The sequence below is a fragment of the Macaca thibetana genome, chromosome 18, assembly GCF_024542745.1.
Source record: "Macaca thibetana thibetana isolate TM-01 chromosome 18, ASM2454274v1, whole genome shotgun sequence".
Taxonomy (NCBI): Eukaryota; Metazoa; Chordata; class Mammalia; order Primates; family Cercopithecidae; genus Macaca; species Macaca thibetana.
In genome coordinates this window covers 34,078,050-34,105,627 of record NC_065595.1, presented here as the reverse complement: position 1 = coordinate 34,105,627, position 27,578 = coordinate 34,078,050, and the positions used below count along the sequence as shown (strand labels likewise).

The 27,578-nt window shown below is 38.6% G+C and overlaps 2 protein-coding genes across 2 annotated transcripts in view; both read right to left on the bottom strand.

The window, feature by feature from the left end:
* The window catches only part of LOXHD1 (lipoxygenase homology PLAT domains 1), a 183,419-nt gene that overhangs the window by 104,765 nt on the left and 51,076 nt on the right, over positions 1-27,578 (bottom strand). The window contains exons 7-13 of the mRNA XM_050767982.1: positions 27,117-27,240; positions 24,216-24,466; positions 15,312-15,447; positions 14,581-14,741; positions 13,475-13,561; positions 12,910-13,045; positions 98-252 (exon numbers count right to left, since the gene is read on the bottom strand). Of these exons, the coding sequence (XP_050623939.1) occupies positions 98-252; positions 12,910-13,045; positions 13,475-13,561; positions 14,581-14,741; positions 15,312-15,447; positions 24,216-24,466; positions 27,117-27,240 (1,050 nt within the window). The remainder of the gene's footprint in view (positions 1-97; positions 253-12,909; positions 13,046-13,474; positions 13,562-14,580; positions 14,742-15,311; positions 15,448-24,215; positions 24,467-27,116; positions 27,241-27,578) is intronic.
* Positions 1-27,578, bottom strand: part of ATP5F1A (ATP synthase F1 subunit alpha) — a 541,488-nt gene that overhangs the window by 496,975 nt on the left and 16,935 nt on the right. The gene's annotated exons all lie outside the window — the stretch shown is intronic.

Below are 27,578 nucleotides of genomic sequence, written 5' to 3'. Positions count from 1 at the left end.
AGGACCAGCATCAGCTCAACTTTAACAGGGCAGGGAAGACAAGGGAACATGGGAACTGGGAGGACAGGGATGAGTGGGGCACATTGCTGTAACTTACATTGCCCTTTTCAAACAGGTCTGTGTTATTCCTGCAGTTGTAGAGCAGCCGTTCCCCTGTGTCCCCCATGTCACCAAAAAGGCAGAGATAGACGTTGGCATCGGTCCCAGCACCTTCAAGTTCACCTGTGCACACAGTCACACGGTACCGGGCCACTGGCAGGCAGAGAGAGGGACACCATTGCTGACAGCCCCCTGCTTCCTATCCCTAGCCCTGCGGCTCCCACTTCTAAGCTTTGATTCCTCCTCTCCTTCTAGTTCTTATCTGGGCTGACCTTCCCTCTTCCTCCCAACTATCTAAATCCTACCACACACCAATCAAGAGCTGAGTCATCCCCAAGTCTCTTGGCCTAGGCCCTTGGTCCTTATAGGTATATGGATTCCATTTAAAGCCATGGGATCAAATGAGACAGACAAGAGTTTCCCAATCCTGTCAATTATCAGTATCCTCTGGGAAACTTTTAGAAGAATTCAGATTCCTGAGCCTAGCTTCAGACTTCTTAAATCTGAATTTCCAGAGCTCAGTCTACTAAACTTGAATTGCTTCCAAGTTTTCCTGGAGAACTTTGAGGGAGCTGGCCAGTTTGCCCTCAATTCCATCCATCCCAGTAAACTCTTTTGCCTTAGGCTGTTCTCCAACTTCTATGTGTTCTCAAGAAAGATAACTTTTCTCCATGAACAAGAATTGTGTCTTCTTCTTTTCAGAACTCCCACTGATAATGACATGCCATGAAGCAGAGAGAAAGGCATGAAATGCAGTCACTGTGGGAAGGACAGCAGCTTTTTCCCATGTTGAAAATGTACTGTGGAGGGGGCAGACCTGCATCCCTTCACGCCCAGCCCTCCTTCTCACTTAAAATAAGCTGAAAAGTAAAATGCATCCATTCATTCACTTATTCACCCCAAATCGGTTTAATGTTAATGGTACCCCAAAACAAATCGGTTTACTGAAGCCTAGTAGGTGTCAGGCACCATTAACAGTACAGGAATTCCGATGTTAGAATTAAGAGTAAAAGTAGAGAGGAGCAACGGAAAGTAAAATCACAAATTATGAACAAGAAAATGTTTTTGTTATATCTGTAACTAAGATAATACAGTGGAGGGACGTCTTGGAGTGGTAAGGAGTGGAGTGAGGGAATATAAATTATTTAGAGATGCAGAAAAGGTGACTGCAAGGAGGTAATGTGTGACCTATAAAGTTAGAGAATTCTGGCAAGTGCAAAGGCCCCTGTGTGGACATGCCCAGTGTATGTTCCAGGAACAGAGAGAAGGCCAATATGGCTGGAGTAGAAGGAATGGGAAGGTATATGAGATGAGGCCCAGAGGTGGACAGGAGCTGGATACATGGGGTGTAGCAGGTCAAGGTAAGAAGTGTGGCTTCCTTTTTATTTTTAATTTTAATTTCTGTACAGCGGAAAGCCATTGGAGTCCTTCAAGCAAGGAAGTAACTTGATCTGGTCTATGTTTTAAAGAGTACTCTAGCTGCCAAGAAGAACTGATTATACAGAAAGAAGGAGTAGAATCAAAGAGGTCAGTTAGCAGAATAATTATAGTAGTCTAGAAGAGAGGATACTAGAATTATAGTAGTCTAGACGCCTAGGACTGGAGGTGCAACAGAAGTGGAGAAAAGTCAACAGATTAGCAATATAGTTTGGATGCTAAGTCTAAAATATACTATTTTGGACACAATAGTTCTTGGTGATGGATCAGATAGGTAATTGCGGAAAAGAGAGAAGTTGTAGGTGACTCCTAGGTTTTTGGCTTGGGCAATTAGGTGGATAGAGTTGCCACTAAGGATTAGGGGAGTCTTGGGAGAAGGACAGGTTTGGAAATGGAAATCAATGGTTCTCTTCTGTTCATTATACATTTGAGCTGTCTATTAGATGTTCAAAAACAGAGGTCAAGATGGAAGCTGAATATGTCTGGAGGGTCAGGATTGGTGACATGACTTTGGTCATCATAGGTATATGGAGTCCATTTAAAGCTATGGGATCAAATGAAATATCCTATGGTGAAGATATAGACAAGGACTGAAAGACTATTTGAGGAAATAATGGCCAAAACTTCCCAAATTTGATTTTAAAAGCATTAATATACATATTCAACATGTTCAACAAACTCCAAGTTATGATAAATGCAGAGATCTACACCTAGACATATTATAGTCAAACTGTTGAGAGCCAAAGACGAAGAGAGAATCTTGAAAAGAGTAGCACAAAAGTAACTCATCACCTATAATGGAAGCTCAATACAATAACAGCTGACTTCTCATCAGAAACTATAGAGGCCAGAAGGCAGTGGGATGATATATTCAGTGTGCAGATCATTAACCAAGAATTTTAAATCCACAAAAACTACCTTTCAAGGATTAAGAAGAAATTAGGGCATTCCCAGAATATAAAATACTACAAGAATTAATCACTAGCAGATCTGCCAAGAAATATTAAAGAAACCTTCATGTTAGACATTAAACAGTAACTCGAAATCACCTCATAGAATAAATAGTACCAGAAAAAGCAGTGACATAAGGAAATACATAGAAAATGTGCAAATATTTTTTGTTTGTCAATCTTTTCTTCTCATATCTCATATAAATGACAACTGCATAAAGCAGTAAATATAGAGCTGCACCACTAGTGAGCTTATAATATGTAAAGATGCAATTTATATTACAATAATAGCATGAAGGAAGGGGAAGAGCACAAACCTATACTGGAACAAAGTTTTTGTATACTACTGAAATTAAGTTAATATTAATCTGAACTAGATTATTTTAAATTAAAATGGTAATTGTAATTTTCTGGGCAACCACTAAGAAAATCACCCCAAAAATATGATAAAAGAAAACAATGAGGGAACAAAAATGTAAAATATATAAAAGCAGTAAAGAAAGCAGTGAGAATATAAAAATATGTAAGACATATAAGCAGTAAGAAACAAAAAAGATATCACATACAAAATATAGTTAGCAAAATGGCAAATGTCAATCTGAACATATCAGTAATTGCTTTAAATGTATTACATTAAATCTAATTAGTCTAAACATTTCCATCAAAAGCCAGAGTGTGGTGGCCACTCTGCAGAAACAGGGTGAATCCACCCACCCCAAATTTGCTCAGATATCAAGGCTGATGATACTACACATGCACCAAGAGCAAGATTCTATTATTTACATAATGAGGAGTTATTTGGAGAGCTTGGTGGGCTCTTGAGCAGGTCCAGTAATAGCCTGGGACAGCAGGGAGATTAGGATTTTATGGTAGTTAGGGAGTGAGACTGAGGTGGTGGTTCCTTTGAATGGTCAGGGCTTGTATGGCTTAAACTTTCCACCAGTGTTAAGGAAGGATGATGAGGCTTTCTTATCAGCTGGCCTATATATGAGGCAAAAAGGAAGAGGGGAGTGGTGTAGTTTGAAACCTGCCAGTAGTCAAACATGAAAAAGAAATCAGACTCTATTACACAGAGATTGGCAAAATGGATAATGGATCTAACTATCTTCTATCAACAAAATACACATTTTTCTATTCAAAGACATAAATAGGTTAAAAATAAAAAGGTTACCAATAAAATTGGCTCAAGAAAAAATATACAATCTAAATAGACATATAAAAAGTGAAAAGATTGATTAAACTGCTAGAAGAAAACAGGAAATTCTTCACAATGTTAGGCTGGGCAAGAATTGTTTAAATAAGACTTCAAAAGCATAGGCAGAAAAAGCAAAAACAGACAAATAATATTACATCAAACTTTTGCCCAAACAAAAAATTTTGCACAGCAAAGAAAACTATTAGTAGAGCAAAGATACAACATACATAATAGAAGAAAATATTTGCAAATTATACATCTGACAAGAGGTTAATATTCAAATATATAAGAAAAACAACTCAACAGCAAAAACAAACAAGCAAACAAATAACTCGATTAAGAAATTGGCTAACTACCTTAACAGACATTTCTCAAAAGAAGACACAAATGGTTTAACAGATAGATGAAAAAACAGTTCAACATCACTAATCATCAGGGAAATGCAAATCAAAACCAAAATGAAACATACCATCTTTCTCTAGTTAGAATGGCTATCATCAAAAACACAAAAGAAGTGTTGGCAAGGATGCAGAGAAAAGGGAACACTTGCACACTATGGGTAAGAATGTGAACTAGTATGGCCATTATGAAAAACAGTATGGAGGTTCCTCAAAAAAGTTAAAAATAGAAGAACCATATGATCAATAATACCATTACTGGGTATATATCCAAAAGACATGAAATCAGTATGTTGACGAGATATCTGTACTCTCATGTTTATTGCATCATCCCTACTTACAATAGCCAAGATATAGAATCAACCTAAGTGTCCAATAATGGATGAATGGATAAATAAAATAGGTATACATACACAATGCAATACGATTCAGCCACGAAAAAGAGGAATAAAATCCTGTCACTTGCAACAACATAGACGAACCTGGAGGACATCATGTTAAGTGAAATAAGTCAGATGCAGAAAGACCAATACCACGTGATTTCACCCATGTGGAATATTAAAAAAAAAAAAAAAAAGAGAGAGAGAGAGAAGTTGACGTCTTAGAAGCAGGGAATCGAATAATATTTTTACCAGAGTAGTTACAAGAGACTGGGGAAAGGATGGGGAGGAGAGGATGGGGAGAAGTTGATCAATGGGTACAAAGTTACAATTAAATGAGAGGAATAAGTTCTGATGTTCTATTATACAGTATAATGACCATAGTTAACAATAAAGACTTGTATATAACAAAATAGCTAGAAGAAATGCTTTTGAACATTCTCACCATAAAGAAATGACAAATGCATGAGGTGATGGATAGGCAAAAAACCCGATTGGATCATGATACAACATATATTTGTTTCAAAACATTAAATTGTACCCCATAAATACATACAATTACAATATGCCCATTAAAAATAAAATTCCAAATATTTTAAGTGAAAAGATGAATTCATAATTAAAAACACCTAGCCACAAAGAAAAGCCTATGCCCAGATGTTTTTACTAGTGAATTATACCAAACACTCAGAGAAGAAATAATACTAATACTTCTCCAACTCTTCCAAAAATAGAAGAGGAGGGAACACTTCTCAACTCATTTTCTGAGGCCAGCATTACCCTGGTACCAAAACTGACAAAATCATAAGAAAACTACAGACCAATATCTCTTACGAATATGAATACAAAAATATTCAACAAAGTATTCACAAAAAGAATTCAGTGACATATCAAAAGAATTATACATCATGACAATGTAGGATTTATCCCAGAGATACAAATTGGTTTAACTGCTGAAAATCAATTAATGTAATTTATCAAATTAATTGAATAAAAAGCAAAAATCACATGATTATCTCAATAAATGTAGAAAAAGCATTTGACAAAATCTAACACCCTTTCATGATTAAAAAAAAACCATCAACAAACTAGGAATGAAAGGGAAATTTGTCAACCCATAAATGTTATCTATAAAACACCTACAGCTAACATCATAGTCAATCATGAAAGACTGGTCTGGACACTTTCCCCTTAAGATCAGAAACAAGTCATCTCTTCTATTCAATGTGGTGCTGGAGATTTCAGCCAAGGCAAGTAGGCAAGCAAATATATAAAAAGATCTAAATTGGAAAGGAAGAAGTATCTTATTTATGGGTGACATAGCCATGTATTTATAAAATCATAAGGAATTCACTAAAAAACTATTAGAATAAATGACTTCAGCAAAGTTGTAGAGTACAAGATCAATATACCAAAATTGATTATATTTCTATCCTTTTGCAATGAATAGTCTGAAAGTGAAATTAAGAAAACAGTTATATTTGCAATAGCATCAAAAAGAATAAAATATTTAGAAGTAAATTTAAGAAAATAAGTGAAAAACATACACTCTGAAAACCACAAAATATTTTTTAAAGAAAATAAAGATCTAAATAAATGGAAAAACATCTCATGTTCATGAATTGGAAGACCTAACATTATTAAGATGGCAATACTCCCCAAACTGGTCTGTAGATTCGACGCAGCCCCTAACAGAACTCAGCTGACTTATTTGTAGAAATTGACAATCTGATTCTAAAATTCATGTGGAACTGCAAGGGACCCAGAATAGCCAAAACAACCCTGAGCATGAATAATCAAGGAGAAGAACAAGTGTTGACAAGGATGTAGAAAAATTGGAACTCTCATACATTACTAATAAGAATTTAAAATGGTACAGCTATTTTGATAAATAGTTTGGCAGTTTCTCAAAAAGTTAACCAAAGAGCTACCAAATGACCCAGCAAATTCACTCTTAGGTGTATGCCCAAGAGAATTAAAAATATGTCTGCATAAAAACTTGTACATGGATGTTTATGGCAGCATTATTTATAATAACTGAAAAATAGAAACAATATAAATGCTCTTTAACAGTTGAATTTGGTACATCCATACAATGGACTATGATTCAGCAATAAAAAGAACAGAGTATTGATACATGCTACTATATGGACGAATCTTGAAAACACTGTGTTAATTGAAATAAACTAAATTTAAAAGGCCATGTATTGTATGACTCTCTATATACGAAATATCCAGATTAGGCCAATCTATGGAGACAAAAAGTAGATTAGTGGTTGTCAGAGGCAGAGGGGTAAAGCGGGGAAATGGGTATGACTGCTGACAGGTATAGGGTTTCTTTTTGGGGGAGATGAAAATCTTCTGGAATTTGATAGTGGTGAGGGATGCATGATTTTATTAATATATTAAAAACCATTGACTTGTACACTTTAAATGGGTAAATTGTATGGCACATGAATCATATCTCAATATAGCTATTGTTTTTTGTTTTTGTTGTTTGTTTCTGAGAAGGAGTTTCATTCTTGTTGCCCAGGCTGGGGTGCAATGGCATGATCTCGGCTCACTGCAACCTGTGCCTCCTGGGTTCAAGCAACTCTCTTGCCTCAGCCTCCCGAGTAACTGGGATTACAGGTACCCGCGACCATGCCCGACTAATTTTTTTGTATTTTTAGTAGAGACGGGGTTTCACCATGTTGGCCAGACTGGTCTTGAACTCCTGACCTCAGGTGATCCACCCATCTCGGACTCCCAAAGTGCTGGGATTACAGGCATGAGCTACCGTGTCCCACCATAGCTGTTGTTTTTAAAAATGGACATGATTCATTTGTAGTTCATCTAAAATGAAGACAGAGTATACCTAGAATGAGACAAATCACCAGGGAGTTGAATTCAGTGTACAAATTATTTTTTCAGTAATATGACCGTTTCATTTGGAGATATGCAGACATCTGAAAAATTAATTTGACCATGAAACATATGAGTACACGAAGATAGAGTGTCTGTTGCAAAAACACTTGTTAGAAGAACAGGCAAAGAACAACTGATGGTACATAGAGGCCTGCCTTGAGCAAAGCTGGGATAGGTAGGCATTTAAACCAAGAGTTAAGATTGAGGAGAAATCTCCTGCCTACCAATATTGTCTCCTAGTAGGGCCACAGCACCTGAAATTTAACCATCATTGTCTTCTCTAATCAACTCTTTTAAAATTCAAATGCTAAATGCTTTCAATCTTCAGCCTTTGTATAAATGAAGTTGGTTCTTTTGTGTGAAGCTCTCAATGGTCCAATGTGTCAACAGTGAGAGGAATGAACAGCTGAAGACTGAAGGTGGAAACATGACACAGCAGGGAAGGAAAGCTCTCAACACCACGCTGGGGCTGGCTTCACTCTTAATTATGATGAAGGCCAGTTCTGCCTTTTTAGCTATAACTTTTAGGCAATTTCCAGAAGCAAAGTAATAAGGGAATTTAGAAATCCTTTTGCCTGGGAATTCCTATCCCTTTGGTTCTGAGCTCTGAGGTCCCTTTGGTAGGAAGTTCTCAAGGGTCTTGATTTTTCTCTAGGCACCCCTCTGAAACACCCTAGCCATGGATGTCCCAAGCTCCTTCCTGGCAAGAAGTCTGTGGACAATTAAAAAGAGTTATATTGTTAGACACTAGTAGTGAAAGACTTTAAAGAGATGGGTAAGTACAGAGCCTCTGGTACTTTAATTTTAAAATTACAGCTCTTATTAACGAGAAGCTATGATTTTCTGCACTCGAGTCCAGTGGCCTCTTGCCCACTCATCACTGGTGTGTAATCACTTCTCTCGGAAGTATAGTGGAGAACACGGATCTCATTTATTTTACTCTCATGTAGCTCCTGAGGGACAGCCAAGGTGGAGATAAATTGTGAGCTGGCGTGTGTATTGTCCATATCTCCCAGTCTGTGCTAATCAGAACAATCACTCCCAAAAGCCTCTTGGCTCTCAGACATGGCATTAATTGCTTATTTGACTGGCCCTTAATCTGTAAGTAAACCAGAGATACACAACTTCAAACTCAGAGAATTGATTTTAAATTGGTATTTACTCATTTTACATGAGTCCAACACTCTCCTCTTAAGGGACTTCCAGGACATCTTCACACATTACACATTTCACACTGGTACCAGCTGGGAAAATGAAGCATTGTCACCAGCTCTATTTACTGTTACAAAGCATTCCAACCAGAAAAGGAGATATGAGAACTTGCAGAGGTCAGTGAGGACACAGGGGTGTTCCAAGCATAAGATAAATGTTTGTGGGCCATAAAGAGCAGTTGAGAGAAAGAAATTCAAGTTTGTTTGGGCTCTGAAATACAGCCAGGGACCACCAGAAGACATCAAACTGCCTTATAGCCAAACAGACCGCCCTTCAATCCATACTATCCATATCCATACTATCACCAGAATTATTTTTCTCCTTGAAATGGTTTTTTTAATAGCATCATGGAAGACAACAAAAAAATACCAGCTAGGATAGCCCCACAACTGTACACTGTTAAAAATGTTTACAAGCACATTTTATACATGTAAACTGTAGAGATGCTCTTCCTTGCCATCTCCTCCACCTCCTGACATGGTCTCTCCTTGTCTGTCAAATCCCTCCACATAGAAGACCTAGCTCAAATGTCACTTCATCTGCAAAGTTTGTCCCAACTTTCTGGACAGGAAGCTTATCTCACCACTGTGTTTCCACAGCATTCACATTTCAAGACCTGCCAGTTCCACCTTCAAAATATTTCTTGAATTTATCTTCTACTCTCTGGTCTCCTCTCTCTATCTGATTTCAGAACCTCTTTTCTTTCCCACTGGAGGTCTGATTGTAGGTTTGTCCCTCTGATCCATCCTCCACCCATCTATGTCAGCCCCTGACAGACCAGGAAAAATGTGGGGGGTGAGGGAAGAAGTGACAGGTTGAGGGTGAGGTGAAGTGTACCAAGGTCACAAAAGTGCTGGGAGTGCAGGAGCTTGAGTCAGAGGGTGGGGCATGGGTTCAAAGAAGGGGCAGTTTCATGGGATGATTCCAAATTAGGTGGCAGGGAAGGGCTGGCTAAGTGGGGTGGGCACAGGCCAACAAAGTGGATGAGTGTTGGAGGCTGAAAGAATGACGGTCATGATCCACTCAGTATACCACTGGAGGCTATATGAGCAAACAGCAAACTGTTATGAATGCAGGTTGTTGGTAAACTGACAAACTGTGTCTGCCACCCAGAAGGAATGCTGAGGGCAGTCACACCCCAGGAGCGTGACTTGTGATTAGGCACATCTGAAGCCTGTTAGCAATAATGTGAACCTGCAATCAATCAAGCAGCAGACCAATTGTTACCTCCTCCTCCCTGCTCTTTTTACCCAATAAATACGAAGGGCTGTGGAAGCTCAAGGCCCTTACTTGACAGAAGCAAGGAGTCTCCAGGCCCCTTCTTTAAAACAGATTCTTTTGTTTTTTGTTTTCATTTATCGTTCATCCCCCTTCGTTCAGTCCTGTAGTACCCATCACAGGTGAGCACCAGGATGCAGGTGAGTGGGTGTTCTACACAGACACTGAAAGAAGTAGACAAAGCCTCCTAAGGTTTAGTATGCATACAAATTACTTGGCATGCTTGACAAAATGCATATTACCAGGAATAGCCCTCAAAGTCTCTAATCAGCATAGCTGGTGGTGGGCCTAGGAATCTGTATTTTGATAAACACTTCAGGTAGTTTTGATACAGATGGACGCTTGACTGTACTTTAGGAGATGTTGTTGGTTATAAGCTGAATTGTGCCCATAACCCCAATTTTATTTATTGAAGTCCTAACTCCCCAATAACTCAGAATGTATTTGGAGATAGGGCCTTTAAAGGAGTAATTAAAGTAAAAAGAGGTCATATGGGTGGGGCCTAATCCATTATGACTGGTGTCCTTATGAGAAGAGGGGGTTAGGACCCAGACATGTATACACACAGAGGAAAGAGGACATAAGAAGATGACTGTCTGCAAGTCAAGGAGAGAGGCCTCAGAAGAAAGCAAACCTGCCAATACCTTCATCTTGGACTTCTAGCTTCCAGACTGTGAGACAATAAATGTCTGTTATTTAAGCCACCCTGTCTGTGGGACTTTGTTTCAGCAACCCTAGCAAACTAATGCACTGTCCCAGGATTATGGCAGGGCATGGTGTCTAGACACTAACCAAGGGATGCATGACACCATCTTTTGTGAAAGAGGGGAAGGGCCAGAGACCAACAGAAATGGCACTGGGCTGGGGTAGAAGGCAATACTGGGAAGAAGTGTGGTGCACGCAAGGATCTGAACGTGCAGAGGGAGTCAGGAGAACACCCCCTTCCATGTGCCCCACAGTTCATGAGGAGGGAAAAATAAGGTTCTTAGGGGAAAGTCATGCTTTACTCAAGGCAAAGAGGGGGTGGAAGTAAAGAACATTCCAGACATTACAAATTAAAATAGATTTCTCTTTAGAAAACCTTATCAAAATGGCAATCTACAGGTTGTTTTAAAAATTTAACTAAACAAAAAAGGTTTCACCAACTAGGGGAAGGGGACAAGTGTAGAGAACACAACACAATTTTGGAAGCTGGAGAGCAGTTAGAAAAGTGGTAAATGCATTGACACAGTGGTTCTCAGTGTGGCTCCCCAACAGCAGCGTGGATATTACCTGTAAATGTGTTAGACAAGCAGATCCTTGGGTCTCACTCCAGACTAACTGAATTAGAAACTCTGCAAGTGGAACCCAGCAATCTGTATTTTAACAAGCCCTCCTGGGGATGATGCATGCTGAGGTTTGAGAATCACTGACTTACCATACCAGAGAGGATTGATCAGAGCTGTCAGTCACAAAATTCAAAAAGGAATGCTACCAAAAGGCTCAAGAGTGACAGTGCCAGATAATGTAGCAATAGAGACTGAGAATCTAAAATCACGAGAGTTAGTTAGAAGGGTTTCAAAAGCAGTTAGGGCCCAAGACCTCTCCCCAGTTCTTTATACCTACAGGCTCAATTCTAGCATGCAAAGCAAACAGATCAGGTCTAAGAACAGGTGTATTTCTGCCTTGGTGGACTACACATTAGGTTAGTGCAAAAGCAATTGCAATTTTTGCCGTTATCTTTAATATTATATTAAGTTCCAATTTTGGGAATGGGTTATATGTTATCATGATATTTAGAGAGATGATTGCCTTGTCCCCAAAGCAGTTATTACTGAATGCAAAAAGGCAGGGTGATGTTTTGGTATAGCCACTGAACCAGGAAGCAAGAGACCTTATTCTAGATTTAACTCTGTCTGTAACTAACTGTGTAACCATGGCAAGAACGTCCTCAGCTCCTTATCTGCATCAGGATATTTTAAGGGCCTTTGCACACAAATATTCTACAGTCATATATTTAATTAAGAATGAAGGAGAACCATAAAATAAAAGAAACATGATGCTAATTACAAGCATTGCCTAATTAAACTAACAGACGGAATGATCTCTTTTTAGATACTTGCTGTTTGACGTTTCTATGTTTATGAGTATTTAACTCTGATCAAACTATTTCAACAAATATATACAGAGTTTCTACTGGGTGTGCAAATGCAGTGTTTATAAATATCACACAATCACCTGTGAAATGACATTATGGAGATATTTAGAAGGTCTACTGGAACTATGGGTGACATTGTTTTCTATATATTTTTACATTTTTGTAATTTTGCAATACTATTTTCCTGCTTAAAATTTAAGGACTGCCACAAGGATAGCAAATGGGTTAAGTATCTTAAGTGCCAATTCTGATCAATTGTTAATGTCTGTTTGGAATTCTTTATTGAGGGCTACAAAGCTCATTTCAGACTCATGGGAGAGAATGTTTTGATCACTTAGTAATGTCTGCCACGTGAAAAAGACAAGGCATGTGCTCTGTATTTGGCAGTACTGTGCTTCTATAACCTAGAGGCAAAATGACTTCTTCCCTTTGGCTATTTGAATGTGGCTCCTGGATTCCACATTTAAAGCTTAGTCCTTCTCCTACTATCCTTAATTAGAGACAGAATACTTATTAGCTATCAGCCAACTGTGGCTACAGGAACCCAGATCTAGCTTTTCTTTTGGGGAACATTTCATGCACCATTTGAGGGGAGCAAGAGGATATCTCCTTTCAAGGAGGCTCTGGAGAAGTATTTTTCAGGACAGATGCTTCTCATCCCCTCAGAGCCAACGAGAAGACCCATACATCTTCCCTCCCTCCCCACCATACCAATCACGGTAGAGCTCTGGTATCATGACTTGGAGATGACTTTTCCAAGCCAGTCTTGAGTCAAGGACCTTCCAAATCCACTCTGGCACTCTAAGGGGCCTGAAGATGCATAGCAGACAAGACTCTCAGCTCATTGGTCAGGCCCACTGGGACACCAAGCAGGAGTTCCACTGCCTCCCAGGATGGAGAGCCCATCAGTACTTACTGCCCATGATCCTGCGCACTGTTGGGCCTTCTGCAGTCATTTCCCTCACTATCTCATTGTCATCCTCATTGGCATCCAGCCAGCGGTTGCAATTAAAGTTATACTTGTCCTTGTTCAGAGTGTTCATCAGGGTCATCTGGAATGAAGTTCTGGGGTGAGCAAGTGGGTGCACCAGGGATGTTCACCGACGCCCTGGAGTCCCCATTCTGCTATCTCATTGCAGAGAAGCCAAGACTATTTCCTGGAGAAAATCCTTATGGCAGGCAGAGGGCTGGATTAGTATTTGTTCGTGGTTTCCTGGATACCCACACTTGCCTAGCAACCAGATGACTAGGGCAGAATGCAAGCCCCCCCAAACACCTGAGTGTTTTCTTAATCTACTTTGGAAGTCCCTCCCCATCAGGAAGTCCCTGAGGCCTGTATCCAAATTCAGGTCTCGCCGTAACACTTTTCAGTCCCCATTCACAATTAATACAGAGGCAAATTTATGTGACAGGGTCATTGAAAGGGACCATCCTTGTTCCTTTCCCAACAACCCCCCAAACCCCAAGATGGTGCATCTCACCCTTTCTAAATGCCATCCAGAACCAGAACTCCTTTTATCATGCCATACTCGAATCTTATAAAACCTGCCAACATCCGGGAGCTCAATCTATGGTGAGAAATAAAAACATTTGAGTGGGCATAACTGAAAAAACATGTTTATTCTTATAGCTGACCCACTCTCAGGAGGGAACCTGCTTTGGGCTCTTTCTTCAGCAGTGAGGATGGGTTTGCTTTAATCAAGCCACCCTCACATACTTTATCTTCTCATGACCCTTGTAACCAGGAGCACGTGAGGGCAGGACAGCCACATACAGCAAGGGTTCAGTCTGGGCCAGTGAAACTGAACAAAAATAACTGCCCCACAGTGGGATTCAGACTAAAGAAGATCCTCCAAGCAATAAACTTCCAGTAACAAAATCTATAGGGCAGCCCTGCAAATTAGCACAGGCCCACAGCCCCAGGACTCTACTGGGCAGTGAAACAGACAAAAAGATCAATAAGAAGTTGTGCCCTTTCTCTGGGGGCTCACAGTCTAGCAGAAAAGATAAATACATAAAGAGCAATGAACTGAGTGGTGTAACAGGGGTACAAATGGGGTGCTGAGAGGAGAGCCTCAAATTACAAATTATTCCTACCTAAAGGTTGAAATAGCAATTCTATTAGGGTAAAAAAAATCCTTGCTCTAGTTTTATGCATAATAGAAAGTTTTAAAGCTGAATTTAAAAAAAAATGTTCTAAAATTCACACTTTTGATTAAATTTGATCCTTACTCTCTCAATCAGTCCATATTGGGCAGTCTGACACTAAGCATGCTCAGGGTCTCTGTTCTGCAGTGATTCTCCAACTCCTGAATGGCTTAAACCATTCCATACTTGCTTCTTTGCCCAGCCTTGGTTCTGGACTGTTGGATTCAGATGAATGGGCCAGATCGATATTGTACCCCATTCGATACATTGCTTATAAATCATCAAATTTGTCTCCCTTGCAGGGACCTAAAATCTCCATTGTACCTTTTTGCCTTCAAACTTGGTCCAAAACCTGGCTTAGAGAACCAGAATCCCCAGGACAAATGCCCTACATCCTTTCCTCCTTTCTCCCTCCCACCCCATCACACTCCTCTCCTACCCTAAACTTCTCAATTATGCCAGGTTTGAACCACTTGTTGTTGGGATTCAGGAGAATCTCATCTGTCCGTCCTTTCTGCCCATAAATCTGGATGAAGATGGGAGAGTTGGTACCAGCTTTCTTTAGGTCAGTCGTCCAGACCCACAGGGACCAAGGGAATTCTGCAAGACAGATCAAGTTGCACCATAAACTTCAGGAAGTGAAGAGATTTTCATATTACCACAGGGAAGAAGGAAAAATCCAAAATGATCAGGACTGAAGGGCAGGGTATACACAGATGTGTCCCATTCTCAAAAACCCATTATAGCCAAGTTTAGAAAGCTAAGGATTCATTACTATTAAAAATAAGGTGCCATAATGTTCTTTTTAGTGGCTAAAGTGTATTCGTGTGTTTTAAATCGGGGGACAAGTTGACTCCACTCACCCTATGTCCAGCACTTTCAGAGTGCACTGTAGTGAACGATTCAGGTTAACACCTAGCTCATCACAGCAGCTTATTCCATTTGGTGACACTGGAGTCAGCCTTGGTGCCAGGGGTGTGACTCTATATGGCCTGTACTTTGGAGAGTGGAGCTGCTTGGCAGGGTTGGGGGAGTTTTTCCTTCCTTTCTAGAGGAGACTTAAGAAGCAGGAATGGACTGCCCTCACAGCTTTTGCCCACAGCTTTTGACATTCTGGCCTTTGCTGGCCCTGGCTGAGAGGCCTCCAGGTTCTGGGTCTCTTTCACTTACTTTTCAGCCGCTTCTTCCTGAGAGACACCATTTCGTAGAGCTGCCTCTCAATCAGCCCGTCCGCTCTCTTCTCATCCAGCCAGTTGCTGCAAGGGAAGGTCTGCTGGATGCCAGTGAAGGGGCACAGAATTACCACCTGGGGAGAGTGGAGCACAGTGAATGTCTCCTGCGTTGAGTCCCCAGTAGGGACCTCTTCACCATGTTCAGCAGCCTCCCAGTGCCACATTTAGAGACATCTGTATTAGGACTCTCAATGAATGGCACCTTTTCTGTAGTCTATCTCATTAAATCTTAAATCAAGAAATGCAACCTCCAAAGAGTCTTCCAAAGTAGGTATCACCCGTCTTCCAATTTGCTATTCAAATCTCAAACTTTTCCTCTATACACAACACACTCTTTGAATACCATATTTCTTTAAGCACATCATAAAACCTCAGTTAATCTGAACCAAATGAACTAGACTACTAGGTTAATTCCCTATGATGATCTTGTAGGAAAAAGGTATGTCCCGTGTCAGCTAATTAATATCTGGAATGTAGTATAAAAACCAACTTCTCTCTTTTAGGCTTGATCTTCACTCAGCCTTCTCTCTTATACCTTCTCTATCTCTACCAAGTTCTGAACCCATGGATTTCGAACACTCACATTATAAATGTTGAAAGGATTGCTCCTGGCACACTACAGAATCCTCTATCAGTAAAGAAATTTTGACTCTCACATTACTGGTTTCTAAGCTTTACCTTCTTAACTTGAAAACAAATCTTTTTAACTTACAAACTAATCTGACCCTCCTATTGGTCAAGGTTTTGACCAACTATTGTCTTACTGGGTATTTGTTGTCTACTGTTCATAGTGACAAAAATTGACTGTAACTTCCTTAACTTGAATTATTGCCCTTAGATATTCCCAGGTAATACTCACCTCATACTCATTATTAACCATTGTGATAAACGTTAACTTTTAAACAGCACCAGGGGAAGGATGCTAAGAGATGGTGGGAGGGGATTATGTACCCCTTCAAACTCCCAGAGAAATGCTCCTCCCTAGAGATAAATGATGGCTCAGGACCATGGGCAGCAGCCCCCTCAAACATTTAGTTATCTGACACAAATATATTGGCAATTAATGTAGTTCACCCCACCTGCATTCAATAGATGGGAAACCTGAGGTCTAGAAAGGAGAATAAAGTCCCCAAGTTAGCACCTTTAGTTAGTGGCAGAACCAGGAATGTAAGTATTCCTGACACTAATTGTCAGTTTGGGATCTTTTCTACTCATCAGGAAGAACCTCAGAATTTCTATTTATGGCTGAGGTCCACTGGGATCTATTGTTGCACTCCATTTTTTATGCTGAAGATTTCATGTGGCCACGTATTTAGAAGTGGACCTATACATAGGCAAAGTTGGAGGGCATCCGTGACAAATTGAGGGCATAGGAGGGTATAATCACCAGCAATTTATTTAGAATTCTGTCTTTCCTCTCAACAAATCCTGCAGATGCAGATGTTTTCTCGTTACTCTTGAGTTGTTCTCTCATTGTTAACTGTGTATTGGTTAGTTTTGTCTTTTTAAGAAGTAGCAAAATCCTAAAAGTTTGAGGTTGTGTGTTTTCTCACCCCTGTGGTCCCCTGAACATAGTTCTAAACATATAGTAAGTGCTTAAAAATCGATGATAAAAGTTCTGGTTCTGGAAGGTTAAAGGTTAGGTAAGCAACTAAATATAGTATTGTTACCAGAGCTTCTGGTTTTTATCTCAGGATTTTCTTTCTTTTATTGTTTTGTTAAATATAACTATCCTGAGGGTATTATATTCTGTTATTTAAAAACTACTTTGTCATTCTCTTTAAAAATAAATTAGTGTAATTCATACATTAAAAATGTTTGCTTCTGGACTAGGTAGTCCAGAAACTAGGTAGTCTGAAAAGCCTTTTATCACCACAAAATAGTCATATGTTACATAAACCACAGGAAGTATCACTTTATATACATTGCTGAGCTGCCAGGGGGTTACAGAGAAACCATAAGAACCAGCAAAATTCAGAGTAAGCAGAAACTCAGAGAGTGGGCAAATGTGAATGCTAAAGTTGGTGCTGCACTGCAGCAAAAGACAATCCCAGGCACTCAGAGACCAGGAAATTAATAGCCACTTGAGGATGCGGGAAACTAGGCCATGGGCTTTACAAAATGGAGATTCCAAACTGGAAACACTGAATAAGCAGAAATATTTGAAGGACTGCTCCTTTAGACAAAAGGTAGATAGGGAAAAATCTGCAAAGAGAAGCCTACCTTTTTTTGTCTTTGCTCTAGACAGAAAATAATAATAGTTTTACCTAAGAAATAGTTACCATAAGCTTGGTCACCGTCAGGATAAATAGTAATAAATGCACACATAGACATATTGAGGAGAAGCAGGGAATACCAAAACCAAGATCTTAAGAGCATCTGGATAGAAAAAACAGATAGTGGCAATTAGACTAACAGAAGCCAGAAGATATTGTGGAGGAAAACTCAATATAGAATTCAGTATCCTAAAATTATTTTTCAAGAATGAGAGTGATATAAAAACATTTTTCAAATGAATAAAATCAGAGTTTACCAACAATAGACCTTTACCAAATAAACTTCTAAAGGGTGTTCTTCAGGAAGAAGAAAATTGACACCAGAAATAAGGTCTTAGATGCAAGATGAAGTGACAAGCAAACAAACTGGGAAACTTGTAGGTAAACCTGAACAAACAACTCTATAAAACAATGATATCTAATGTGTATATTTTAAAAGAATTTAAAATGGAGCTAAAATACCAGGCAAAAAATAGCATGCAGAATTATTACTATTCGCGATTTCTAAGGTTCTTGCATTTGCCAAAAAAGAGTAGAGGTATCAATTATATTTAGGGTTTCCCATACTAAGTATGTACAGTAAAATAACTATAAAGGGAAAAAAGAAATAGGGAAAAACAGTCAACCCAAAATAATTTTAAAAGAAGAAAAAAGAAACAGTAAAAGCAGAACAGATATATCAGTAATTACAATAAACGTAAACAGACTAAATTTGCCAGTTCAGAGATAAATAGTATCAGATTGGATAATGATAAAGATTGAATTCATTAGGAAGTTACAATAATTCTATGCTTAGTAACATAGCCTCAAACTACATAAAGCAAAAATTGTTAGTTCTACAATAAGAAATATCTACCACCTTAGTGGTAAATATTTCAATAGTGGTAGAGATTACACACACACACACACACACACACACACACACACGTAGATATTTTAACACATATTTATTAGTAATTAACAGACCAAACAGACAAAATGATAGTAAGGAAACAAGACTCAAATAACAAAAGTAACAAACTGAATTTAATAAATAAAATTAAATGTTTAAATTCAGCTCTTGGAGCAATACACAAATTGAACATGCATTGTAAATTGCAATGCATTTTTTAAAATGGCATTATATAGGCTGTGTTTTCTGAATAAAATGATATTAAATTAAAAATAAATTAAATAATAAGACAACATGCATTTGGAAACTAAAAGTCATACTTCAAAATAATGGGTCACAAAATAACTAATGCGTCACAAAGAATTTTTAGTGTAATAATAAATAAGAACCCAAACAAGCACAAACTATTTTTTAAAAATTGATAAATTGCCTTTCAACAATATTAAAAGCTTCTGCTTTTCAATAAACATTGTTAAGAAAATGAAAAGGCAAGCTACACAGTGGGAGATTATTCATACATACACACACAGATATGAAAATACAGATATATCGATGTATTTAACAAAAAAGTTGTTGTATCGAGAATATGTAAAGAATTCTTACAATTTAATAAGATTTAAAAACGTAAAATAAGCAAAGGCAACTAGAATAAGAATATATACAAATGATCAATAAGCACATTTTTAACAGTTCAACATAATTAGTCGTCGGAGGCAATGTAAATTAAAACCACAATTAGACACCCATGAGCATATCTAAAAATAGAAAGATTGACAATGCCAAGTGATGGTAAGGATATGGAAGAACTGGAATTCTCATATATTGTTGGCAGGCATACAAAACAATGTAGCCACTTTGAAAACAGTTTGGAGGAATTTTTTAAAAGTTAAGCATATCTTTACCATGGATCCAGAAATTCTATTATTAGGTATTTATCCAACAAAATTGAAACACATGTCCATTCAAAGACTTGTACATGAATATTCATAGCAGCTTTATTCATAGTAACACCCAAAATTGAAATGACCCAAATGTTCATCAACGATTAAATGGATAAACAAATTGCTACATATCCGAAGAATGGAATACTACTTAGCAATAAAAAATAAGTTACTAATACATGAAACAACATTATGAATCCCAAAAACATTACTCTGAGTGAAATGTCAGACACAAACACACATAAAGTACATGCTAAATGATTTCATTTATATTAAATGTTAGAAAAGACTAACCTAATCTTTAGTGACTAAAATCAGATTAGTGATTAGAGTGGTGGATATTGGCTGTGAAGGAGCACAAGGAAACATTTTGGGGTGATGGAAACATTCTATATATTGGTTCTAGTCATGGTTACACAGGTGTGTACATTTATCAAAACTCACAGAACTGTATGCTTTAGAAGAGTGTGTATTTTATTTCATGTTAATTATACTTTAACAAAGCTGCTTTTTAAAATGAAACAATACAATTAAACTGAATAAAAATATTTTATAAAATATACGAAATGCAGCTAAAGCACTACTTTGAGAGAAAATCATAGTATCAAATGTTTGTACGAGAAAAAAAGGAGGCTAAAACTTAATGAGCTAAGAATCCAATTTAAGAATTTAGAAAAAGAACAACAAAAGAAACTCAGAGAAATTAAACAGAGATAAAGTTAAGAATACAAGTCAGTAAAGCAGAGAATAGAATTAAAACAGCGTACACAAAGCAAAACTTGGTTATTTGAAAGAGCTAAATAAACTTTTTGTAAGAGTCATATTTTTTAAAAAACAACAAGTCATGAATAAATAATACATAAAGAGTGTTCATAATTATATCAGAGGATAAAAGATGCATCCGTTGTTAAAAAATAAGAGAACACTGGATGTGTATAAATTTATGCCAATACATTTGATAACTTACAAATGTACAAATTCCCAAAAAAAGCTCATTAAAACAGATTGAATAAGAAATAAAGAGCCTGAATATTCCTATAAACAGCAAAGAAAAACAAAACAAAACCCTGCTCTTTAAAATCCATAATTTTACACACACACACACACATACACCCACACCCACACACCCCTACCTATACAATTTTGCAGGAGACTGCAACCAAACATTTGGGAAACATCACTGCAATTTTATACACCCTCTTTTAGGAAAGGACATACTTCTCATTTCATTCTAGAATCACAACCAATCAACAATTATATAAGAAAGGAATAAGGGGCCAATGCTACTCATGAACATAGATATAAAAATTCTTCTTTTTTTTTTTTTTTTTTTTTTGAGATGGAGTCTCAATCTGTCACCCAGGCTGGAGTGCAGTGGCGCAATCTCGGCTCACTGGAAGCTCGGCCTCCTGGGTTCATGCCATCCTCCTGCCTCAGCCTCCCAAGTAGCTGGGACAGGCGCCCTCTACCACGCCCGGCTAATATTTTGTATTTTTTTTTTAGTAGAGACGGGGTTTCACCATGTTAGCCAAGCCTGTCTCAATCTCCTGACCTCACGATGCGCCCGCCTTGGCCTCCCAAAGTGCTGGGATTACAGGCTTGAGTCACCACGCCTGGCCAGAAAAATTCCATGTTAAATGTTAACAACTCTAAAAACATGTAAAACAATCTATTATTACCAAGTTTGACTTATAAAAAAGCAGTTAGTTTGCCATTTGTAAATGCACTCATATTAGTGCACCAACTTAATGAATAAAAAAGAAAGACCATACAACGATCTCACTAAGTGCAGAAAAGCATTAGATAAAATTTAACAACAACTCATCATGAAAACTCCTTACAATATAGAAATAGAAGGGAATTTTACAGATCTAATCTAAGAATGTCTACCATAAACTTGCAAAAAAAAAAAAATCAACCAAACAAAATATTAGAAGTAGCTCCTTTAAAATCAGAAACAAAATAAAGATATCCACTATTAATCCTACTACTCAGTATTGTACTGTAGGTCTTAGGCCATGTGGTCAAATAAACAAAAAAGAAAAAAGACCTACAAGCTTTGAAAATTAAAAAAACTGTTATAATTTGACTTCCTACAGAAAAAAAACAAATAATTATTGAGACATTATCAGAATTAACAATAGAGTTTAGCAAAATGGCCTTATGTAAACTAAATGTCCAGAAAATACTTCCATTTCTATATCAGCAACAAATTGTTAGAAAATATAATTTTTAAAGAGATACCATTTATAATAGTAACAAAAGTTATAAGGTCTCTTAAACATACCTGACAGACATGCAATTCCTTTATCAAAAACATAAAACTATATTGATAACTATTAAAGAAGACATAAATTTTAAGAAGTATACCATATCCGTAGATAGGGAAAGTCAATACAGTAAAGATGTCAGTTCTTTCAAATGAATCTATAGGTCCAAATGAATTCTGTTCAACACTGTTCTTCATGGGATTTGGCAAAATAAATAAATAAAGATTTCTTTGGAAGGGTAAGTGGTTATGAATAGTCAAAACATTCTGGAGGAAGAATAACAAGGTGAACAAATTTCCCCAGCAGATACTAAGACAGTACAGAGGTAAAAATGAAGATAGTGAGTGTTATACTAGTGCAGAAATAAACTAAATAAATGGAACAGACTAGAAAACTCAGGGGCAAAGCCATGCATTTTGTGAATTTTATGTGTGATAGAAATGTCTTTTCAGAACAGTGGGAAAAGAATTACTATTTAGTAAATCAGTGCTTCCAAAACTTTCTCAATGATAAAAATTATCTAACCACTTGCTAAATATCCAGATTACCTGTAAATTCTGACTCATTTGCTCTGAATTAGAGCCTAGGAATCTATTTTTAATAAGAATTCCAGGTGATTCTTAACCTTGGTCAAGTTTTAAAAGCTCTTCAATAAATGTTGCTGGAACGTTTGCATATCTACATGGAAAAAAATAATATTGAATTTCTCCCTCACAAAATTCAATTCCTAGTATTTTAAAAACATAAATGGAAAAATTAAAACAACAGTTTTTAGAAAAGGATATAGGAGAATGTCTTCATACCTCTGAAATAAGTAGATTTCTTTCAATAATACCAAATACATTAGTCATAAACGAAAAGATTGATAAACTAAATACTTTTAAATCTTACTCAATGAACATCACAAACTATGAGAAAATATTTGAACATATATTATCAACAAAGGATTAATATCCAGATTAAATTTTAAAATTTCTAAAAATAAATCCAAAGATAGATTGGTCAATAGGAAAATCAGTAAAAGACATAAACAGACATTTTACATAAAAAGAAACATGAATGGCCAATAAAGAAAAAAACACACATTCAACCTTGGTAGTAATCATAAAAATAAGAATTAAAACCACAACAGGATCATTTTACAACCTCCAAAATGGTGAAAATTAAAAATTCATTTACAAGAATGTATAAAACAAAATATCTCTTACACATGGCTAACAGGAGAGTAAAATGGTGCAACTATTTTGGAAAACAATCTGGAATACTTTGGAAGTAACAGTTATCCTATAAAGCTGAAGATTCGCTTGCCCTGTGACCTAGCACTTTCATTCTGAGAAGCTCTTGCACACTTCTACAAAGATACATGTACAAGAACTTCATGGCAAGATTGCTCATAGTAGTAAAAATCAAGAAATCACTCCAAAATGCCAATCAACAGAAGAATGGACAAATAAATACTTTGCAGCAGGGAAATGGATGAACTACAGCTTCTGTTACCATTTGGACAAATCTCTAAAACATAATGCTAAGTGAAAATTGACAGTTATGGCCAGGTGCAGTGGCTCACTCCTGTAATCCCAGCACTTTGGGAGGCCGAGGCAGGCAGATCACCTGAGGTCAGGAGTTCAAGACCAGCCTGGCCAACATGGTGAAACCCCATCTCTACCAAAAATACAAAATTAGCCAGGCATGGTGGTGCATGCCTGTAATCCCAGCTACTTGGGAGGCTGAGGCAGGAGAATCACTTGAACCTAGGAGGTGGAGGTTGCAGTGAGCTGAGATCGTGCCATTGCCCTCCAGCCTGGGTGACAGAAGTGAAACTCTGTCCAAAAATAAAACAAAAAGAAGGAAGGAAAGAAGGAAGGGAGGGAGGGAGGGACGGAGGGATAAAAATTGCCGGTTACAAACAATACAAGTTTATACATAGACAAAATTCAAAATAGTATGTGCCCTTTGAGGGAAAGAGGACTATATGACTGTGGAAGGACACAGAGGAGTTTCAAAAGCATCTCGAATGTTCTCTCTCTCAAGCTGTGTGATAGACAAAATTGAGGTTTGCTTTTTAACATTCCCTATGTCAGACAGTTATTAATATATAATTCTTTAAAGTATAAGTATCCCACAATAAAAACATATACTTTAAAATACTTATTGATTGAAAGATTTATAAGCTGAGTGAAACACTACACCAGGAATCAGGATAATCATAACCACCAACTGAACACCTCGGGATAACCTGTCCTGCTTGGCCCTTGGATGCATGTACAGAACAGCCTCTGTTCCTGACCACCCTTAAGGCAAGATAGATGGACACATAACCACCCAAAATGCCCAGTGAAAAAGATTGCCCATGCACTCTGTAACTAGTTCAGAGGAAGTAGGATTCAGGTTAAAGTTTTTACTTGCAAGTTAAAGAGGAGAGGGGTTGAATCAGGGAAGGCTGTCTTCAGGGGCATCCCTTACCTTCTCACAGTACCAGCCTCTGTTGACGCCCACATTGCCATGCCCGATGGAGACCCGACTCAGGGGGCTAAGGAGGACAGCCAGCTCGATGTGGAAGATGTCCGTGCGGCCTCGGTCAAACACGCCGCCCTCCAGGAAGATTTTCCCACTGTTCTTATTCCCTCTGGCCCCATACATGACCAAGTAGATTTTGGATTTGGTACCAGCCCCCCGGACATCCCCAGTGAAGACGGTGACAATATACGTAATAGCTGGTGTGGAAACAACAGGAAAGAGAGTGTTCAATGTGAGCTGCATCATAATATCCCACCCCTTCCTCCCCTTCCTGGTTACGACACCCCCAAAGCCCTCCTCCTCCACACATCCTCTTTCCCCATCATGTCATATTCCTCCAGATGCCACTTAATGTCCCTCTCGACTTCATTTCATCTTTTCCAGAGTTTGTGTGTCCAATGCATCTGAGTTTGAGAATAAACTGCACATATTATTACAGGAAGCTGTCAGTGCTGATTACAGGAAACTAACAAAGAGAAGGAGGAACTCGGGTTGGCTAAGAATAGTACTTATTATTAATGATAATTACCATGCCTACATTATTAATAGCTGCCAGATGAATTCTGTTATGTCTAATCTAATTATAATAGTCAACTCCATTAATGGAGATTTATATTCAGGGCTATCTGATTCATTTCACTTGCTCTTTTGCTGATAACTTAAAAACATAACTTTTAATAGAGGACATTAATGTCCTCCTTTGCTGCCTGATGTGGTAGGGTGAGGGAGGATTGAGGGAGAGAGAAAACATTGTTGGTTGGGCCATTTGAGGTTATGGTCTATCAGGAGGCAATATGAGGACACAGAATTCTGAGGAAGAACTAGCAAAGGGAGATTAAACTCTGAGACAGGGTGAAGTAAAAGAAAATACCAAAGGCAAACATTTGGACAGGCAATTCTGCTAAGAACTGGCCTAGATTTTCTTTTCTTTTTTTTTTTTTTTTTTTTTTTTTGAGACAGAGTCTCACTCTGTCACCCAGGCTGGAGTCTAGTGGTGCGATCTCAGTTCCCTGCAACCTCTACTTCCCAGGCTCAAGCGATTCTCGTGTCTCAGCCTCCTGAGTGGGATTACAGACGTGTGCCACCAACTTGGTTAATTTTTGTATTTTTAGTAGAGACAGCGTTTCGCCATGTTGGCCAGGCTGGTCTCGAACTCCTGGTCTCAAGTGATCCACCTACCTCGGCCTCCCAAAGTGGTGGGATTACAGGCGTGAGCCACCACACCTGGCCTACATTCTTTAATTCTGTCCTGGGGTCTAAGGCAGTTGTCACTTTAAGCCTTGTTAATTCCCCCACCCATCCCTCACCCTACCGTATGTCACACTCTTATCCCATAACCTCAGAGAAATAAAAATCCCAAATTTCTTTGAGTGATAATACATGCAACTATATGGGTGCATCGTTCATTCTTAAACTTACATTTTCTTTTGTTCAGCATTTATTGAGTGCTTACTAGATGCCAGGCCTTTGGGGAGTAAATAAATAAAAAGGAATGGCCACTGCTCTAGGAAAAAAAAAAAAAAGTCTCGAGCTTTATTTCTCTAAGATGCATGGAGAAATGGTGTCCCCACATCAGACATACTTCTATGGTTTAGGATATAATCAATTCCCAGCTGTTATCATTTCTGCTCTTCTTCTATCACTAGGAGACATATAATATTCACACATTCAATAGGATTATATTAATTCTATTCGAGCATGTTTTTAAGTAAACTGCAAACTTTCATCTGTAGATGACTTGTACCACACCTCACAATGATCAGGTCACAATGCTGAGGTTGAAAAGCACTGGAGTAGAGGAGCATTTAGTCTTCTAAACAGCAGCAATAAAGGTCTGCCAAGGATGCATAGAGCCAAAGAAGGGAGAAGTTACCCAGGCCAGAGAAGGTCAGGGAAGGCTCAGAGGAAGTGACTGGGATCAGGAATTTGAGAGGCAGAAAGAAGAGAAAAGACCTTGCAGGATGAGGAGAAGGCAGGTTCCAAGGATACAGAGAGAGAAAGAGCAAGGCAAGCAGGGAGTTGAGAGGAGAGGGAAGGCATGGAAACAAGATGGAGGGGAGAAAGGAAGGTGTGAATGTGCAGTGGGAGAGAGGGTGTGGGAATACTCTGTAGGTAGGATAAATGGAGCCAAATTGTGGAGAAATTTGTACATTATGCTACAGAACATGGATTTTCTCCCATGGTGAGTCATGGGAGGTTCTGCAGCAGAGAATATTCTCAGATGTTCACAATATCAACGCTGATTTTCTAGAACATCCATGACCATGACTGCCATGTTGGGCATTGGAAGTTTTCTGTGGAATTCATAGAGGTTAGGGCTTTAGGAAGCAGACCAAATCCTGAATCTATCACTTGCCTGCTGTGTGCCCTTGGACAAGGCTCTTCCATGTGCCTTAGTTTTCTCATCTGTGAGATGGAAACAGTAACAGTTCCTACTTTATTGGGTGGCTGTGAGGATTGAAGGACACCATGCGGGTCAGGTATCTATCTAGAAGAAGACCTGGCATATACTAAGCACTCAATATCAGGAAGAGTTCAGAGTCAATCAATGTCCTGGGAAACATCCATGCTTGTCAGAAATTCACATTCTGGCTTCATCCTATGGATACCTTCCTTTGCCCTGGGCAGTTGGTATCTGCTTAGCAGCATCCCCCAGACTCTCTGGCAACAACAGAGCCCCAGGCTGCAACCCAGTGGGACAGAACAGTTTCAGGAGCAGGAGGAATGCTGTCTGCAGACCCAGCTGGCTCCTGTTTGATCACAGGCCTCCAGCCCCACAGATGCCAACACCAATCCTTAGGCAGAAAGTAAAATACCTAAAAGAGCCTCCCCTTTCTTCAAATCTACCTGTGGTCTCAGCTCCGCCCACTAAGATATCCCTTTGGATTTTGCCATCGTCTTCGTCCAAGGCCAGCCAGCGGTTAAGGGGGAAGTCATATTTTCTTTTGTTCCCAATATCTTCAATGACAATCTGGGAAGGAGAAGCGGGGACAGGGATGTAGATAAGCGCCGTTGAGGGTGCACCTGGAGATCTAATCCAATCTTCCAATCACTTGAGTCTACTTTAAGAATATACCAGTATCAGCTTCATGGCCCAAGGAAAACTTATCATAAGGACACAACTGTGTCCAGGATACCTGGTAAAGCCTAGAATCACACAGGAATGACTGGCAATTACCTTCTGACTTGAATTACTGAGACAGTGCTCCCTCCACTGCTGCAGGTCATTTTTTAAATTGAAGCAAACAATTTGGCAGCATGTGAACTGTGAGACTGGTCACAAGAACTGGAAGTCTGGATTTACAAACT